General features: G+C 56.8%; 1 protein-coding gene and 1 long non-coding RNA gene across 4 annotated transcripts in view; one reads left to right on the top strand and one right to left on the bottom strand.

Annotated features, from left to right (window-relative positions):
- MPRIP (myosin phosphatase Rho interacting protein) overlaps window positions 1-19,323 on the bottom strand; it is a 199,170-nt gene that overhangs the window by 60,243 nt on the left and 119,604 nt on the right. For all 3 annotated transcript variants that reach the window (XM_028132129.2, XM_008156170.3, XM_008156171.3), the window contains exons 8-15: window positions 17,480-17,621; window positions 16,612-16,725; window positions 14,942-14,998; window positions 13,691-13,759; window positions 11,019-11,108; window positions 7,212-7,321; window positions 3,654-4,212; window positions 1,868-1,984 (exon numbers count right to left, since the gene is read on the bottom strand). In XM_028132129.2, the coding sequence (XP_027987930.2) occupies window positions 1,868-1,984; window positions 3,654-4,212; window positions 7,212-7,321; window positions 11,019-11,108; window positions 13,691-13,759; window positions 14,942-14,998; window positions 16,612-16,725; window positions 17,480-17,621 (1,258 nt within the window). The remainder of the gene's footprint in view (window positions 1-1,867; window positions 1,985-3,653; window positions 4,213-7,211; window positions 7,322-11,018; window positions 11,109-13,690; window positions 13,760-14,941; window positions 14,999-16,611; window positions 16,726-17,479; window positions 17,622-19,323) is intronic.
- Window positions 8,758-18,187, top strand: LOC129147474 (uncharacterized). Its single transcript, XR_008554830.1, has 3 exons — window positions 8,758-8,933; window positions 15,887-16,014; window positions 18,109-18,187. It is a non-coding gene; the product is annotated as an uncharacterized LOC129147474 (long non-coding RNA).

Below are 19,323 nucleotides of genomic sequence, written 5' to 3'. Positions count from 1 at the left end.
CACAAAACAAAACACAACACCAATGGAACAAAACTCCCCAAACAGAAAGGCATGCAGGACAGACAGAACTAATAATCGGGGAAAACAGGAACATGAACAGAAGTGAGAAGAGCCCAGCCTGAGAACCTGACCTGCCTGTGGCCCCTTTCAGTCCGCGGGGAAGCCACAGATGTGACACTCAGTTCCGTTATTGGTTATACTCCACAGCAAGTCCAAACCATGCAAGCTCCTCCTCCCAGAACGCATAGCGCAGCACAGCGCCCATCCCAGGCAAACTCCTTCTGACCTCAATCCCTAAGGCCTTGTTCTTTCCCAAAGCAGCCGCTATCAGACTTTGTGGGGAGGCATTCAGAAGCCAGCTCTGCCCAGTGCCGACTGACAGGGGCTTGGGTGCGGGCTCAGGCAGTCAGTCATCCAATTAGACACGGAGGCAGGTTCTTAGGTTAGCAATGTGCACAATCTGCTGCTAGCATCTTTACCGCCTGATGAAGTAAAGGGAATCTGTGTAGGATAGGGGCCCAACCCAGGGTTAAAAAGATGCTCCCCGAACCTGGAGGGTCTGCATGAATGACCAGAATGCCCTGAGTGAGCTGTGCACAAAAGAACGCTCACCATCACCAGCTCCTGGTGCCTGAGAGTCTGAACTGGGCACAGCTGAAAGGGCTGGGAAGGAGGGTGCAGGGCACACAGGGTGCCCAGGGCCACAGCTAAAGCTGCGGGAAAGGAGAAATGAGAGAAAGAAAAGGTAGAGGGAACATGCAGCCACAGCAGCATGGACAGAGGAGGAAGGCAGGAAGGCAGGAAGGTTCACGTGCTGCCCCGGAGGACTGGGACTGAGGTGGGCCAGGCACGGTGATCTGGAAATGCTGGCACGGTCACTGAGAGCTGGAAGGGCCTCGGGGACAAGGTCTACGACCACACAGGAGAGGCTAGTGCGGTGGGGGAGGGGACACTGGCATCTGCTGGTCAGTGTCAGGGCCTGAGCTTGCAGCCAGGTCCTTGGCCTTGGCAGAGAGCCCACTCCACTGCCCATTTTGCGTTCCCCAGTATTCATTTGTCAGTCGTCTCTCCCCACCAGCACATCACTCCAGGGGCAGGGAGTGTGTTGTTTGTGCCCCAGACCAAAATAGGGCCTCTCGACAGAGCACACACCAGCTCACTGTCCAGCTGCTCTCTGTGATTCTGCCTGCTGACCACGACTGTGGCCCAGAGTCCTCTGGTTTGGACATTGGATGTGGGCTCTCAGCTTAGAACCCAAGCTCGGGGCCTCCTCTCCCCTTCTAGGTTGGCTGTGTGGGTTGGCTCAGGGCTGGGGGCCATGTTTCCCCGAAACTTCAGTCTAGGTAGGAAGAAAGGAATGGGGTACTGGGCGAGTGGTGATAGCCCAGGTCTGCCTGTAGGTATGGCACAGACACAGGCGGGGACAGGGGATCCAGAGCTAGCTCTGCCACTAACTTGGTCTTAAGGAGGCACTTGGTGGCTATGTCACTCAATTTCTTCAATCTGTAAAACAGGCCAAATACTGCTTTTGTAAAAACTATTAGAAATGACATGCAAATATATAGTATTTATAACAAATATATTGGATTACTTTGAGAGCCCAAAGGAAAACCCACCAAAATTATTTTATCCAAGAACAAAGAAAAAACCTTAGACACAGAAGTTTCAGGTAGATTCCCCAAAATGTGATAGCAGGAGGGAATACACACGGCCCAGTGCCCTGGAGCCACGGTCCTGCGGCAGAGCAGCCCGAGGCGGCACTGGAGGGCTGCCCTGCTCAGGCCCGTGTGCGCATTCCTAGCCTGCCAGGGCCCTCGCACTCAAGTTCCCAAGAGCATCTGGGGCGCCCGCAGCCCCTCAGCCCTACCTGCAGCACATAGCCCTCCCGGGCACTCTGCTCCCGGCCCAGAGCCACCCTCAGCTGGTCCTGCAGGTGCCGGTTCTGCTCCAAAAGGTCTGAGGCCTCCTTCTGGCTCTGCTCCAACTGTTGACAAAAAGACACACTTTTAAAGCAAAACGATGGTAACAAGCCGCAGCACAGTAGAGGCCCTGGGGGCATTTCTGACACCAGCTAAGCTGGCACACAGACTCCTCCCTGGCCCTTCACGAGCCCACAGGTCAGGGATAAGCTGACCTGCCCTGAACTGCAGCATCTGGAACTGAAGGCTCCTGCTCAAGCCGTAAATACACATACATAACACGGCAGACCGGCCACCTGAATGCCCACCTAACACCCACCCTGCTCAAGGTGCCCCTTTGCAGACCCAGCAGGAAATGTGCTCTATGCCTGCACCAGGAGGCAGACACGCCTGTCCTTTCCGTCTCCTCAGCACGGCCACAGCCCGGCTGCCCTGGGGGGTGTGCCCCACTTCAGCCCCTGCCTTGGCTTCCACTGCAAGTCTCACTTTTACCCAATGGACCTGACAAAACATTCCGTTTGCGAAGAGGGTTCCATGAGATGTGGAAGGCAAGCAAGCTACTTCAGACTCTCCTTGGTTTCCATGGCTTTGAATCCAGTCATCTATCCGGTCACTTCTTCCCCGAATATTCCCTAGGAGCCTAACTGGGTGCTGGGCCACCTGGGCCACTCTGCCTGCCCTGCCCCCGAGGCTGTGGAGCTGGGAGACAGGCAGGGTGCTGCCGGGCTGTGTGAGAGGCACGAGACCCTTGATGTTCAGACACTGTTGTTTAAAACAAGCTTACAGTCCCGTGTGGGGCCTATTTTAGCTCATAGCAATCTGAGTTTGAACTGTTATTTATTGCATCTTGCCTTTATTATCCTATTAATAGGCATAGAAAATGGAAATGAACTCAAAGTGTCCATGCTAGTGATAAACGTCAGCCTCATGAATTTAATCGACTAGGAGGAATAAGGCAAGTGAAGGCAGGACAAAGGGACAAACCTGTAACCTTAGTGAGCTACTTCTGTAAAGAACACACCTGGAACATGAAACTGTAAGGCTGTGCCTCCTTGGCCAGGAACTCCGTTCAGATTTGTAAATCCACGGTGGAGTTCCCCAGAGCTGACTTCTGGGCACATGTTCATGAAGAACGTATTATGCTGCAAATGCAGGGCTGGCACTCATCCTGATCTGGGTGCCAGAGGGACCACCCGGGCACCCACCTGCCTCCTGTGGCGGCCTGCACCTCCTCTCCTGGCAGTCACCAGGCTGCTGGGCAGCAGTGGGACTCTTCTCTGCCTCCAGCTTTGGCCTGCTCCACCCAGGGTCGCCTAGTGCAGATCAAACCTAACGCTGCTTATGTTCCTCTCCCCCAAAGAGCTCTAGTTCATGCTGGAAACAGGCCCTGAAACCCACCGGCCTCTTCTCTGGCCACCCTGACTCTAATGGCAATGCCCCTGCCACATGACAAACTACTCTGTCCTAGAAAGGTCTGGTCCCCCGGCCACTCCCGCCACCCTGCATGGGCTGGCACTCCCTGTACCTCTCAGCGACTACACTGGACTCTAAGAACCTGTCCAACCATGGGTCTCTCTTCCTAAACATGGTCAGGTCTGCAAGCCCTGGAGGGGAGACCACATCTCCCTCGATCGTGCAGCTGAACCACTCAGGCTGCTGCTGGGCACAGGGGGTGGGTGCTCAGGAAGGGGCGCTGCATGGAACCCGCCCACCTGCGGCCGCCCTGGTCATTACCTCCTTCTCCAGCAGAGAGGTCAGTTCATGAGTAGAGAGCCGGTCACTTCTGTCCTCAGAGGACAGGTGCAGAGGGGCAATGGGCACCTGCTTTTCTTCCCGGAGAGGGGTGGTCTCCACCTGATGCCACCGCTGCTCGATCTCCACATGGACATTCTGTGTCTTGAGGTCGGGGGTCACAGGTAGCCCCGGGCTCCGATCCACCTCCATCCGCAAGGACGTGTCGTCAGCGGCTGGCCCGTCCACTGTGTCGAGCATCCCGAAGCGCTTACGGCGCTCTTCCCGCCTGCGCGCCCGCTCCCGCTCCAGCTCCCCCGGCCCGGCCTCGGGGAGGCTGCTGGGCAGCTCTGCGCTGGCCCTCTCCTGAGCCAGGGCCTGCTGCAGGGGGCGGAACTCCGCCCAGTCGAAGGTCTTGGAGCGCCCCTCCCGCCTGCGCTCACGAGCTCGGCTCCTCTTCTGCTCAGGGTCTGGCTCCCTGGGCTCCGCCTCCGGCTTCTCACTTGGCCTTGGGCAGGTCTCGAAGGAGGAGCTGATGCGGCTTTTCTCTTCGGGCAAGGAGCTGGGCAGGGGGCAAACAGCCGGTCAGGGGTGGCTCCCAGCAGAGGCCCGCGCCACGCTCCCCACATGCTCTTTCCACCTCTGCGGCAGCTCCCGCGGGAGCGGAGAAAGCACACCGACATCATTTCCTTGCAGGAAACCCAGACTGAGTTCCGAGTGGGGATGGGAGAGCGGCAGCCACAGCGGCCCAGAGGCTTCCAGCAGGAGGGTACTTGGAGGGCCCCCAACTGAGGACATGCTGGGGGAGCATCTGGGATGACGAAGCACGGAGCACTGCCCTGCTGAGAGCCCCGTCCCGCTGCACCAGGCACAGCCACTGTCCAAACCCTTCTGGGGCACGCATGTACTGGGCAGCGGGGACAGAAGGAAGGAGACCAGCCATGTCCCTTGAAGGGATCAAGAGTTTTCAATAAGCAGGGAAGCAACATGCTCAGGTCTGTGCTTCAGGAAACCCCTGTAGCTGATATGACAGATGAGCCAGCGTGACAGGCCCGAAAGGACCTGTGGACAAGCCAGACAGATGTCCCCGGTGGCACCAACTCCCCACCCAGGCAGTGGCCATGCCCAGCAGTGAGTCCAGGCCTTTTCCCAATTTGCCCCAAAGCCAAGATTCCTGAAGAGGAATGAACCTCCTGGGGTAGGGTGAGGCATCAGCCACGGCAGGTTGAGGCCGGGTCTCCAGGCTTTTTGGATAAGCCCCTGAGATTCGCAGCCTGGACAGGGGCCAGGGAGCAAAAAGCACATAGGAAGCCAGCTGGGCCTGTGAGGGACAGTGGGGGCTCTAGAGAACACCTGAGCTTAAATGGGGCCAAAGACAAGGACCCCGTGAAAGCGGCACCAGGAAAAGAGAATGGAGTCACCACCTGTCCCGGCAGCTAACTAGGAAAACCAAAGTGCTGCCAAGTGGCAGGGCCTGCCAGCTCCCCATTTAACACCAAAGCGCATCGGAACGGACATGCTCCAGCACAGACCTTCCGATGCCCTGAGCTGGGAGAGGAGCAGGCGTCAGGGCATCAGGGTGATGTGGAGAACCGGAAGCAGCAGCTACGCCAGGACCTCCAGTCTCCCCAACAGAGGAAGCCCGTCCTGGGGCCCCTCAAGGCCCCAGGCAGGAAGCCCCACAACTGCTCCAGACACAGGAGCTCCCCCCAGCACCTCTGACGTTTTTATCTGTTTCTAATATGTCCTTGGGACTTAGCCTGGTAGCACTGAAAATCCTTCTTTTCCTCAAACTATAAAAGCCCACCAAATAAAGGCAAAGGCTGAAAACAAATTGGGGAAACAAAGTACTCCACTCATCGGAAAGTAAATCCTAGCCAGAACGACAGCCACGCCAGCCTTACTCCAGACACGAAATCTTGGTCCCTGGGTACCCAGGCCCGCAGGACGCCGAGCCGGTGTGGGAGAGACACGCAGTGACAGGGCCAGAGCCAGCCTGGGAGATGCACTCGTTTTAAACCCTCACCCGAGGACACGTCTTTACTGCTATTTTAGAGAGAGAGGAGGGGCGAGGAACATTGATGTGAGAGAGAAACGTCCGTCTGTTGCCTCCGTACACCCCCTGATGGGGGACTGAACAGCAACCTAGGCATGTACCCCGACCGGGAACCAAACCTGCACCCTTGTGGTGTATGGGACAACACTCCAACCAACTGAGCCACCCGGCCCTGCCTGAGATCCCAAAGCTGACAGCCCCAGCCAGACCCTCAGTCTGAGGCATAGGGCCAGGCCCCAGGTGAGCACCAGGGCTGGCTGGGGCAGGGCGAGCAGGTGAGTGCCCACGGCTGTGAGAGGCCCTGACCTGAGGCACCGGCCCTTGGAGGCCACGCAGCAGCCTCGTAGAGGAGTCCGGGCGCCTCTCTGGCTTTGCTCTGGGCACCCTCGAGGGGTCAGTGTTGGCCTCTGCCCCTCAATGGGAGAGAGCTGGAGGCGGCCGCTGAGCTGCCATGCGCGCAGCCACGAGGGCCGAGTGCCTCCTGCAGGTCCGCACGCAGGACGTGCTCGTTCACAGGACCCTGACAGCCTGTCCCTTCCCCCGGCTCCTGGCCTTGCCCGCTCAGGAACAACGGACTATCCTGTTTGTTCAGTAAATAAGGGAACAAACAATGCCAACAAACAGGGGGAAGGACTGAAGAAAAGAGTTACTTTGGGTTCCTTTCCTTTCTTCTGGTTCAAAGAGGTCCAGTGTCATTAAAGAAAGCTTTGGCATGGCCATAGTGCCCAGGCCACCAGGGGGCACAATGCAGGCACCAGGGTCACCAGAATGTGACCTCCGATGCAAGAAATACACTTGAGGAGTCATTCAAACTGCGCGCCTGAAAAGTGTCAGTGACAGGGTCTCAGAGCAGGCGGAGGCTCTGAAGCCCCAAGGCAGGGCAGCAGAGTCTGGGGCGTCACAGGGCCAGCTCCACACCCTGGAACCATGTCCTCTTTCTTTTAAAATGAAAACCAGCAAGTTTCTGACCTTCCGGATTGGAGGAGGAAGCACACGGCGGATCAGGAGATACACGAACCAGAGTGTCATGGGGGAGAAGAGTTTCCAACTTAGGCTCTGGCACTGAGATTTCAGAGAATTTTTCCTGGTTGCACACTCGCCCCCCCCCGCTCCCCCCCCCCCACACGAGTGCACATGTGAGAGAGAGAGAGAGGGAGAGAGGGAGGGAGGGAGGGGGAAATAAATGCTGTGGTGGCCTATGAATGCACCTCCAGGGCTACCCTCACCCAACGGAGCATAGCGCCAGTGCCAGGCCCACCCAGAGGGAGCTTAGCCCGCCAAGTTCAGTTCTGACAGCGGCACAAAGGATACTTCTGTGGCTCTAATGCAAGAAATACTGACAGAAGGCAAAGGTAACCGGACAGACAAACCAGGAGCCAGAAAGAGAAGAGCGAGCAGGGCCAGCCAGCCGTGGGCAGAGGTGGCTGAAAGAAGGCCGCACTGGTCTCCAGCTCAGGTCCAGGGAAGCGCCAACCCCTGGGGAAGGCGGCTCCCTCAGACTTTACCTTGTCACATCCGGGGCAGAGGTCGGATGGACGTGCTTCATGATGGTCTGGATCCAGTTCCGCCGGATTCCCGACGTCATAGCCGAGAGGGTGAACTCGCCCTCCTTCGTCTACACAAAGGACAAGGCAGTATCAGTGACCATCGTCCACCCGCCCACCCTCAGAGGTCAGTCCTGCAGGGAGGATGTGGCCAGGCGGCCATCTTAGGAGCACCATGCACAGCCCCTGGGATGAATGAGGCCTGGAGAGCAGAGGAAACAGCAAGGCTGTGGGAGCTAACGTGCTTTCCTGGGAATGGCGGATTCCGGGGCCTCCCTCTGTGGGACTCAGCGGGCTTCCCTGAGCACCTCCGATGTCGGGCACTGAGGGGACTCGCCTGCTCTTCAAGAAACTCACAGGCTGGAGGCAGAGTGTGAGCACGTGGGGAGCATGCGCGAGAGGCCCAGAGCACAGGGCTGAGCTGGGCCACGAGGGTGAGGAGGCCGGCAAGCGGCTGGGAAAGAGGCGCGTCCCAGGCAGGGGCCACAGGAAGAGCACAGGCGGGCAAGGTGGGGACAGCAGGCGCGAGGCCGGCAGGAGGCGAGGCCATGATGGAGCTGTGTCTCTCGGACTGAGAGGAGGCAGGGAGGCCTGCTGGGCGGTTAGGGCAGGTGTCCAGGTAATTAGAATTCAGGTGGTGACAGAGAAGAGGGGAGGGAGCACTTCTGGGACAACCCCTCGGCCTTCGATGAGCTGATGGGTCATCAGTCAAGACAGGGGAGCCCGCTTGTAGTGGGGAGCAGTGCAGGCAGCGGGGGAGGGAAGCTAGATGGAGGAGCAGAGAAGCAGCACGGCCAGCGAGGGGGCGTGCCTCTGGGGCAGGTCCCTCCAGAGAAGGCACGGTGGTGGCCGCATGGAGCCCACTGCCCTGCTTCTGCACCCACGGGCTCCTGTCTCACAGGAGGGAGGGTGCGGTCCTGTTAAGCTGCGCAGGCTACTCGGAAACAAACCCACGAGAGGTTAGCAAATCAGCTGATGGGAAGATGAAACCACCAAGATGGTTTGGGCTGGTACTGGCGTGGCCAGGGACCAAAGCACGAGACCACGTGCCAGCCCGGAGAGCTGCAAAGCACAGCTTGGACTTGACCTCAGCCTCCAGCTCAGCCCCCAGTCAGAGACAACCCACGACTCCTCGTTCCTTTGGTTTCCCCTCCTGTACTCCGAGGGTGGGGGCATGGCCTTCACGCAATCTGAGTGCTGCCTCCCTAAACCCTGGCCCTGGCCCTCCGAGTCCCGGGGATCGGCTCACACTCGTCCTGGGGTCCTCTGCCGCCTCCCGCTCCCAGGTCTGGTGTCTCTGCAGTCTGAGCTCAGCCATCTCCACATTCTTTCCCAGGACCTCATCTCCCACCCGCAGCAGGCTCTTTCCCAACTGTGGGCCCACACCTGGCTGCCTGTCTAATGTTCTCAGAGAGCCCATCACAGCCAGAATTCCAGAGGCTCTACTCCTTTTGTGAAGTCACCTCTGCTGTCCAACTTCTGCTTGCCATGCTCTGGGCACCCGACCTCACGCCTGCCTCCTCCCTCAATGACCACCACCACAGCCCATGCGTGCCTCCTCCACAGTGCCTCCCAACCGCTTCTCTCTTTTCTGCCCACCGCTGTGCCTGCTTGGTCTCCCACCTCTACCTTCCCCTCCTTTAACCACTTGCATGTCCTGCTGGCTGTGTCTTCCTACACGAGGTGATGGTTCCAGCACCTTCCACAACATTAGGACAAGGCTGACTCCTGGCCCGGCACTGGGGCTCCCACGGTGCCCCCTGCTCAGCTTCTGCACTTAGCTCCACTGTAGGTGCCACTAGGGCTGGTGGCCACCCCAGGGCCCTGCATACTCATTCCTCACCTCGCCTCTCAAGATCCTGAAACTCCCTATGACCCGAGCGGAGAGCCTCCAGGTCCTGCCCTCCATGCTGAAAGCGATCTCTCCAGACCTAGACCCTCAGCCACAGGGCTCATGAAAAGCAGCAGAACCCGGGGGAAGCTCCCATCTCGGGGAAGTGACAGGCGGCAGACTGCCAGGTGAGAGCAAACCGCATGGCGCAGGCCCTCGATGATTAAGTTGAAACTTGTTCAGTGAGGGGATCTGACTCCTAAGTGGCAAGCCACCTCTTACCTAGGACACCCTGCCCTGAGAAAGCTGCTCTTTGAGATGGGGAGGGACAGGTTAGGAGGGGGACCCGGCATGGCGCCTAGAAAGCCAGAAGTCACCACTGCCGCCAATGCGGCCTGAAGACAAGAGGCTCAGACTCAGCTTGCTGAGCGTGTCTGCTCCTCCTGCAGGACCAGGGGCAGAAGAGCATCAGAGTGGGGTGGCTAAGACCCTGAGATCCACAACCTCATGCCAGGCCCTCGTGCCAGGACACCTGTGCAACTCCCAGCTATGCCTTGGCACCACAGGGGAGAAATGCCATGACCAGCGCCCAGTGGGCTGCAGGCGGGATTCCTCCTTATAATGCACACTCTGGCCTTTGGGTCCTAACCCCAGTCTCCTTTAAGTTTGGCTAATATGACTCAGTCTCAATGCTTGATCCACTCTGAGTCCCATGGTACAACTGAGTTTTTACACCCAACCATCTGAAGGTAAGAGCCCATAAAGGTTCCGGGTCCTGTGAGGAACAGAGCCGGGCCAGCCTGGCGGTGCAGCCGTCAGGCTGTCTGCTCTGTCACGGGCTTGTGCACAGAGTGGCCTTGGCTCCTGGGAAGCAACCTGGGAGCCTGTTATTCAGGGCGGGGCAGGCTACGCTATAAAGACCAGCCATCAGTGAGAGGCTGGGCTATGGGCCTCGTGAAACCAGCCGACCTCTGAGGGGAGGCCTGGAGGCTGTGCTCGACCACATGGATGTAACTCAATCAATCATGACAGTTATGAAACCTCCATAAACTCAGGACACAGCTTAGATGAGCTTCCTGGGGAGGCGGTGCCGGGTGTCACAGCCACATCAGGAGGGGGCGTGTCCCCGGGGACATGGACGCTTATGTTGAGAGCCTCACAGTGGGTGTCGATGCGGCAGGTGTCGCTTCCTTTGCCGGCTCTAGTGGTGACCTTCTGCTAAAACAAACCCAACCCAGGCGCAGTGCTTTCCTGTGCCCGGAGCCGCTCTGGCTAACTCCTGGCCCTGAGGGGGACAGGCGCCCGTGCCCTGCAGCTGGCGTTAGAGGGCAATGTGGCAGGCAGGGGATGCGTCCTAACTTGAGCCCGGCTAACTCCAGGTAGCCCTGAGCCACCACCTTTCACGGAGTGGCCAGTGAGAACTTCTGAGTTACCTCACCAGGTTATTTTTGAGGGCGAAGGCAATGACGTGCTCGACCGAGTCCCGTACAAGGTTATGGGGGTGGGGGTGGGGAGGGGTACTTCATGAATTTTCAAATTTATGACTGATGACTGGAAGAATAAACTAAAGAACAGGTGAACTAAAGCCTAGTATTCGGAGATTTAAATAGTTAACAAACCTTCATTCTTAGTCCCTGTATATCCACCCAACTGTCCCAAGCTCCAGGATTAAAAAAACAACAACTTCAGTAACAAAAAGCTTCTCAACAGTCTCGAAAGAAGCTAATGTCTGATTTTTTGCTGAGATCACAAATTGGGGGAGGGGTCAGGCGCTGCAGGACAAGAGCAGGACAAGGTGCCAGCACCGATGGGGAGAACGCCTGGTGGCCAGGCATGTGCGTCAGGCCCGCCCACAAGTGCCCTGGACTGGAGTCTCAGGTTCTGAAGAAACATCCCAGCCAGTCAAGCCTGTCTCCAAACTCCACCCCTGGGCTCACATGTATCTGAAAGCCGTAATTTCTCTGGACTGGATACTCCGTGACATCATAACATGTAGACAAGTCAATTTCCCCATCCAAGTCAGCCGCCTGCGGAGAGAAATGGGAAGAACATTAAGAGATTTAGAAATAAAAGTCAAACTAGACAAACACGTTTTCGCAGGGACTGGGTGTGCTGCCTTTCTCTCAGGGAGCACACACCTCGCCTGCGGGGATGAAACCATGCCCAACCCTCCGTGGAAGCATCAATGCCACCACGTCCCACGTGCTCCCTGCCGAAGATGCCCCATGTTGACGGTTCTCACATGTGCTGTCAGAATGGCTTCATGCTCTTAGAAATGAAGGTTAGCTTTATCAAAGAGTTTGTGAGCTTTATCTATTGAAATTTACAATATCAGAAATTAAACTGAAAAAAATTTAAACATATCTACTCACGTAAGAATACAAATAAGCCCATTTCATTTTAAAATACAAATATTACTTAAAAAAACAGTGATAAGAGTGGTACTGTTTTGAATTTTTACAAATCTCTTTAATATCTGGCCTTTCCCATCTGTTTCTGCATTCAGTCTGATGGATGCATTGTTTTGGCTGAAGTACATGTTTCGTGAAGTCTGGCCTTACACAAAAACGGAGTTGAAAGGGAAAGACGTATTTAAGTCCTCAGATAACTGGTTACTTTTTGGTAAGTGGTAGTTTCTTAAAGGTTAACTACAAAGTGGAATCTGAAATCATATCACGGAACTTCCTGAACTTGGTTACATCACAGCCACAGTCTACCCTGCCTGCTGAATGGGTCTTTTACCCATCACAACTGGGCAGCGCTACATATTGGTCCTTCGGAAGAGAGCAAGTTACACACACTTCCTAGTGTTGACACATCTCATTTCTAAGATCAAACACTGCATGTGTTGGTGTCACTGCCCATTTGGTCAGGAGTCTGTAAGAAAAGGAGAGCTGTCAAGTTCCTGATGAATCAGTTTCCCCAAGTTCCGGTTTCTGCTTGAAAGCTTATCTCGCAGCACCGGCAATCACTCCTGCCTGTTGTTTTCCTAAAAGGAATAGGCTCACTTGGTTCATTTTGAAAAACGTCCGCTACACACCCAAGTGAAGGAGCAGCTTGTCTGTCAGCTACCCTTTCCAGCAGGGAGGTGCTCTGGGGAGACTGCTCCGCCGGCGAGCAGGCAGGCACAGCCACCATACTTCGGTGGCAGCAGAGATGACTTAGGCTTACTTCCCATTTCGAATCATAGAATATTAAAAAGATGGCTCTTCAATGATTAAGACTTAAAACTATTAGTAACTTTCTATTTCTTTTAGTTAATCCTCACCTAAGGATATTTTTTCCATTGATTTTTAGAGAGTGGAAGGGAGGAGGAGGTGGAGGGGGGAGAAGAGAGAGAGAGAGAGAGAGAGAGAGAGAGAGAGAGAGAAACATCGCATATGGCATGAGCCCTGACCAGGGCCGGAGATCCCTGCAACCCATGCACATTCTCTTGACTAGGAATCAAACCCATGACCCTTCGGTGTGAGGGCCAGCGCTCTAACCAGTGAGCACACTGGCCAGGGCCATTAGTAACTTTCTTTAACTGTGAGTGTGGTAGTGAAGAATGCATGACCGCTGACCATCTGCGGCTGCAGCCTGTGACTGCGCTGAGACACCAACAGTTTCACCCGCCACTGCGTTGGCACCCGTGTAAATGTGAACACAATGAAAAAAGCAAACAGCATCTTAGTTTTATAACAACAGTTTTGAGTACCCCAGCCCCCTAAAGTGTCTCCAGGGGTCTGTAGCCCACACTCTGAGAACTGCCGGTTTATCCGAGCGGCACACACACAGTGTGTGGTTAGGCACTTCCATGTGCCTCCGGAGCTCCTGACATCAGGCACAGCAGGGGCCGGCCCCCGCACTAGTCTACGCCTCCCCGGTATCACCACTATCTTCCCTCTGCACTCCGTGAGAAACTTAGGTGTTCAGGGTTAGGGCATGTAAGTACCAGCCCCGAATGACAGACATTTAGGTTCTTTTCAGTTTCCTGCTATTAGAAAAGTACTGAATGACTAACCTTGGACATAGATCTTTTACTACATGTGGGAATGTATCTGGAGGAAAGGTTAGAAACACATTTGCCAAGTTGCTAAAAAAATAAAGGGTTTTTGTGGGTGAGGAAAAAGAGCTCCTCTGGTGGTCCTTTGACTGTGGAATCGGGACCGTCGACTGGGCCAACCACGTCCACCTACCACGTTCTATGCTCACCCAGAGGAGAAAGAACAAGACGCTTTAGTTCAGTCTTCAAAAGACTCACTTTACCACAAACTCTTTTTGTAGAAAAAACAAAACTGCTCATCTTGAGTTTTAAAATAAGACATCTTTGTTTTTCAAAGAAGTTGCTCAAACCCCCATGCCCAGGAGCCTGAAGCAGAGCCTCAGGAGCCCGCCCCCCCCCCCCCCCCCCCCCCCCCCCGCCTGCCAGGCAGGAGCCAGTGGTGAGCACCCAGAGCTGGCTGCACTGCACTCAGACTTCCCACCAGGTGTGGGCTGGAAAAGCCGAGAGGCAATGCAGACACCCGTCCACAGTCAGAGGGGGTTCAGCCCAGAAGCCTTGGGCTCCCAGATGCCACCTGAACCCCTTCCGCTGTCTCCCCAATGGGAGCAAAGCCAAGACACTCACCTCTTCAGCCACCGAATCCCTGTAGTATCTCAGGCTTTGATCAGCAAGGACAAACCAGTGTTTCTTCCACTAAAATGGAAGGGAAAAGGCAGACTCAACTACTATACAGCACTTCCTGCTCCACGGGTCTGTGCCAGAGCCCTAGAGCACCTCTCTGAGCGGGGGTAAAGCAGAGGGCAGGCGGCCTGCCACCAGCAGCAGACATACACACAGAGGATTCACTCAGGCCCAGGCAGCCATGCACACAGGATTTCCGGGCACTTGCGAAGCCCTGGCTCCCCAACGACAGGGTGAGAGGGTAGGAGGGGGAGCTGCGGTGGGCTCTCCATAACCCAGAGGTGTGGCTAGGGAACAGCGCTTCACAGTCCTCAATCTCAACTCCAGAGGTTGCAGGCATGGGGCTGGGCCCTTAGAGCTGCAAGGTGGCTGTGAAATCAGCATTTTCCTTCTAAGGAGGCACCTGGGAGCCATAGCCACTGGCTGGTTACCCAGGGGGTGCGCCCACTGCAGCCAGCAGTGCAAACCAACCAGCCAGATTCCCACGCCGTCACTGTGGGGAGCAGAGAGGGAGGGCCGAGAGGACTGGCAGAGAGGACGTTTTGGCACAGCCACTCAGGTAGCAGGGGGAGATCGTGGGCGGGCAAGGCTCCAAGGCTTCCTGGTGTGACCCAGCAGGCGCTCCTCAGGCCTCCTTGGAGTCTGGCCTTCTAGCCCCAACCAGGGTCAAGGTAGGGCTGGCAGGTCCAGTGGCAAGTGGCTCTTCCTGCCTGAGTCTGAGGGGAAGAATGTACTACATGGCTCTCCCAGGACTAGGGCTGAGCTGGCATCTCTGACAGAGTCTTGCTGCCTTCAGCCCTGTCTCCTTGGCTGCCTTGTATGCAAACACAAGCCAGCCCTACAACCAGAGGTTTTCCCTGTTCCTGGGAAGCCTGGTCTCCCAGGGAACTTTTAGGGAAGAACAGCAAGTGGGGAGCTAGTGCTGGAGGATGGATGTCCCCACAGCCTAAGGCCAAGATCACTGCTGGGCACAGGAGAGCAGTCCACACCCTGGCAGCAGGCAGGCCTGCTGGCCTCTCTCCAGAAGCCCATCCCACTGTAGCAATGGGGCTGGGACCCTCCACTTTTCGGAGGAGGTGGAGGTCTGCCAGAGGCGGAGGCGGAGCCAGTGCTCACAGACCAGCCAGGGGAAGGCCAGCTCGGCCCTGCAACTGCTCCAGCGTCTCAGAAACCACGGCAGCTCTGCACACGAACCTGGCCATCCTCGTACTGCTTGGTCAGCCAGCCTTTCTTGAAGTTCAGCAGGTCAGGCTGAGAAAAGAAAAAGAACAATTCAGAGGAAACACTGTGGCATCTCAGTCATGGGCAAAGGGTGACTGACAGAGCACACATTTCTGTCTAGATGTAATGAACACCAGGAAAAGGGGTTTCTTCGCCTACCAGATAAGCCTGCATGGCCCCCCTTGCCCCGGTGGGTGCTGCCTGCTGCCCATAGGCACGCACAGCTGTGAGGAGCAAGATGCCAGGATGGGCAGGCTACTGTGAAGGAGTGCCCGCCTCCTGCCCTGACAGCGGGGCTGCCTGGTGCTGAGACAGGCCCTTGCTCCGTCTTCCTGGGAGGCACAGAAGATTGGCCCAGACCGAGAGCCACTGAGCATATTATGTGAAGGGGAAGGTCTGCAGTGGCAGCTAGAAGGAGAATTCAGAAGTTCTGCAGAAGCCACAGAAGACAGAGAGAGAGAGAGAGAGAGAGAGAGAGAGAGAGAGAGAGAGAGGGAGAGAGAAAGAGTGAGCGCAAGAGAGCAGAAGACCACTGAGCAGAGGTCACATCTGGTTTTCAGCCAGACGCAGCAGCTACCGTGCCAAGACCCTCAGGCCACTTATCTGTACCAGGATGAAGTTGAGTCTCTATTTCCTTACAAGGAGCAAAACTAGGACAACAGACAATGAAGCAGGGGGTGCAGGACCACCAGTGGGGCCGGAACAAAGAGCTATCCCTGCTGGTCCCTCCTGCCCTGTGCTGTCCACACCCCCGTTGGGATCCCCTGCAGCTCACCTGGCCCCTGCTTGTGTGTTACGTCTAGTACCCCGTACAGCTGCTACCTCAGAGGGACACGGATCAGCCTTCCTCTAACCCTACATACTCTCTGCTTTTCTCCCACCATCCTGAGCAGAAACGGGCGTCCTCCTGTATTCCAGGGACTGGGAGGAGTCAGAGAGAAGGATGTGCAGTGGCAGGACAGTGACCAACAACATCTGTCCTGGGAGTCTCTGCTCCAAACCCTGGAGCAAAACTCAGAACTCAAGGAAAAAGAAAACTTCCTCAGGTAAGAAACCTCCTGTCCTTGCGTCAAAGTTTCATGTCAATCAGGCTGGTGGCTGCACGCCCTGGTGGGGAAGCGGTGGCACCGGCCCTGGGCCCCTCAGGAGGCGAAGGACAAAGGCCGAGAGGAGCCCCAGGCCACCCCCAGGGCCTCAGGCCTGTCGCTGCTGGTGGGAGTGATGGTGCCACCTGGACTCCCTCTGACCACTCCCTACCTGCACCCCCACTGTTCAGCTCAACCGACCTGAGCAAGGGCCTCTTCTCCTTCTGTGGGGAAACCCCAGCCAGAGGGGCTTCAGTCTCCAAAACGTCATAGGAACAAACACCCCAAATGAGAACAGGGGCTCTTTGCTTTGGCCCCGACCCCTTGCAATCAGGATTCTGCTGTCTTGGCCAGGTGGCCACCTCCACGGGACCTCAGAGCTCAGGGTGTCCACAAAGCCTAGGCAAGGGAAAGACACAGAGCCGCTGTCCCCATCAGACACGGGCCGGGCAGAGGGGCTCCGGCACAGACGCACGGACAGAAGCAGACAGTGACCCAAGTGACAGAAGCAGCAGGAGCAGCACCTCCAGGCCTTGGTGCTTGGGCGCCTGGGCTCACCGTCAGGGAGGACTCCATGGACCTCCTGTCCAGGGACTTGGCTCTTCGCTGTGGAGACAGGGGGGAGGCTGAGGCGTCCGGGAGAGGAGCTGTGGGGGCTTCACTGGGGAGGTCCTGTGGCAGAGAGTAGCCGCCAGTCAGTACTGTCAACTCGGGCAGGAAGCAGGGAGTCCGGCTGCCAGAGCTGTGGAAGGGTCAGGACTGTAGGGACCTTGTTCCCAAGTGAGGCGGCTTTTGCGGGCAGAGGACAGGAGCCTGCGTGCAGACTCCATCTAGCGCCTTCTGCTCTGCTTCCGGCAGTGGGATCTGAGACGCCCAGGCTGGCGGAGCAGCCTTGTCTTCCAGACACACCAGTCACCATCAGTCCTGGTCCCGCCCACCCCTGCTTCTTGGGGTCACAGAAGGAAGAGCCCTGAGTTACATGGCTGCCAGCAGAGCAGCAGGTCACCTCAGGGGCCCAGAGAAAATCTGGGGAGGAAGATGAAGATCAGACACGGCCAGGCCACAAGGCGGTGGACAGCTCAGGACTGGGAGCAGTCCGCCCTGTGGAGTGGAGAAGGGAGGGCTGTGGCTGCCACTGGAAAGAGAGACGAGAGGTGTCCGGCCTCATGGCCAGGCCGCCGCAGAGGAAGAGAGGCTCTGGTCCCACCAGGGACCTCACGGCCGGAGAGCGGCCTCCAGCTGAGATGGACAAGTTCTGATAGGAAGAGCAGAAGGCAGAAGGTCTTTTAAGAAGGTCACTAATTGGAGGAGATGAGAGACCCAAGCAAATGACTGTGAACAGAGAGTGGGGAGCCCAGCAAAAGTGTGTCAGGGTGTGTGTGGGGCCTCAGAGAGGGTGGGGCCACATGTCCCACCCAGAGCTCACCCGCTTCCTGGGGAACGCCCTCTTCTCACTGCGGCCCTGGCGTGTGTCGCTTGATGGTGAGTGCCCAGCTGACAAGTTGGTCTCCATGTGCTCTGCCTTCTCAATGTCCAAGGCTTCAAATTTCTCAATGACCTGAGACCTCCTGCAAGAGAGGACAGGAGGCTGCTGGGGGGAGACAGGGTCACCCAAGAACAAGGTGGGTTTGGTCTCAAGTTGCAGAGAGGCTCCTTCAAGGTACCCCCTCACACTGGCCCACCCTAGCCTTCCCTGGACCTCCCCTTCTGCAAGGTGTAGGCTGTGCACAGTACAGCCGGCCCTGACACCCCTCCCTGAGCCCCCTCTCCCCCCTGCAAAGGGTGGAGCTGTGCAGGGTTGGGCATCAGCTCGCGCCCCCCCACACACACACACACACTTGGAGGTCCCTAATGATCTGTTGTGATGACACACTTGGCAACCACACAGCCCGTCAGCAGCGTCCTCTCCTGAGCAGACATGATCAGAAGCGGTCGCCATGTGGCGGGGACGGACGCCCACCCTGAGTGCCTAGCAGATCATAATGCAGCCCCCATCCCAAAGGTCCAAAATTTAGCAAGAATAAGGCCCATGAATTAACATTGTTCTGCCAACAGTAAAAAGAATCAAAAACCAAATGAAAACAAAACAAAGCAAGTTGATTTCATGTGAAAGGGCCGGCGGCATCATCAGGCCATCTATGGCTGGAGACGGAGCTGAGATGGGAGCGAAGCAGCGGAGGAAGGGCGAGTAACGTCACACAGCGACACAGCAGGAGAAGGTGGAGAGGGGCAAGACCTGAAAGAAAATAAGGCTGGAGAATAAATAAACAGAAAGGACCGCTTTTTAAATCAAATAATGGTAAATCAAAATCATTCAAAGAATTAAAGAAACAAAACCCGAGGTGACACTGAGGAGGGCAGACCACCTTCCTCCCAGAGTCACGAGGAGTTTGCCCCGTGGGCGTGGCAGGGAGGGGCACACCAGGGGCCTGGGAATGAACGCTGGCAGGCCATAGGACAGAGGCCTGTCCCCCCACAGGGACACCAGGCAAGTGCCCGGAGGCGCCTCTTAGGGAGGGTGTGCATTCTGGACAAGAGGCAGACCGAGGGAAGGGACTCTGAGCCCAGAGATGGAAGTCGACTTCGTAGGGAAGAAGAGAGGAAGCAGCCTCAAAACCTGAGACCCCCGCCCCTCACCCAGGCCAGCTTTTTCCAGGGAGGGTTTCCATCAAACATGGTATTTTAGGGTTTCTTTATCAAGGAAGGCTTCACACCAGGGCAGCACTTGGGGCACCTGCACCCTCTGCACCTCCCTGTGCTTCCACGAGAAGAGTGGGAGCCCCAGTGCACTGAGCTTCTGTGGAGTCTCCCCAGACACAAAACTTATCCCTGGCCAGCCTGCCGGAGCAGCAGTGCAGAGGCTGAGGGACAGCAGCGGGAGAGGGCATGCGTCTGAGCACAGGAAGCCACGGCAGAGGCAGGCGTTCCCAGGACCACAGGAAGCTCTTGCAAAGGCTCGCCTGGTCGGGGAGGTGATGCTTCCCCCATGCCTGACCACCCCGGGAGGTCTGGTAAGATTCCAGGCCCCTCCTAGCCTCAGAGCCACCACTTGCTGAAGGAGAGCCCCATCCACTGAGGCCAAGGCCCAGGAAGCCCCAGGGAGGCCATAGGAGCAGCGCCCGGCCGAGTCCATGAGACTGCCTGCTGCAGAACCGCCAGGGTCGCAGGAGGAGGAGTCCATGAGAGACGAGGAGAGAGGCCCTGTCTGCAGCCTCTCCACAGGGATAGGCTCTGGGAAGTCAGCCATGTTTACTTTGCACACTGGGAAGT

This window comes from Eptesicus fuscus, chromosome 20, assembly GCF_027574615.1.
Source record: "Eptesicus fuscus isolate TK198812 chromosome 20, DD_ASM_mEF_20220401, whole genome shotgun sequence".
Lineage (NCBI taxonomy): Eukaryota > Metazoa > Chordata > Mammalia > Chiroptera > Vespertilionidae > Eptesicus > Eptesicus fuscus.
This window is presented reverse-complemented; position numbering and strand designations above follow the sequence as displayed.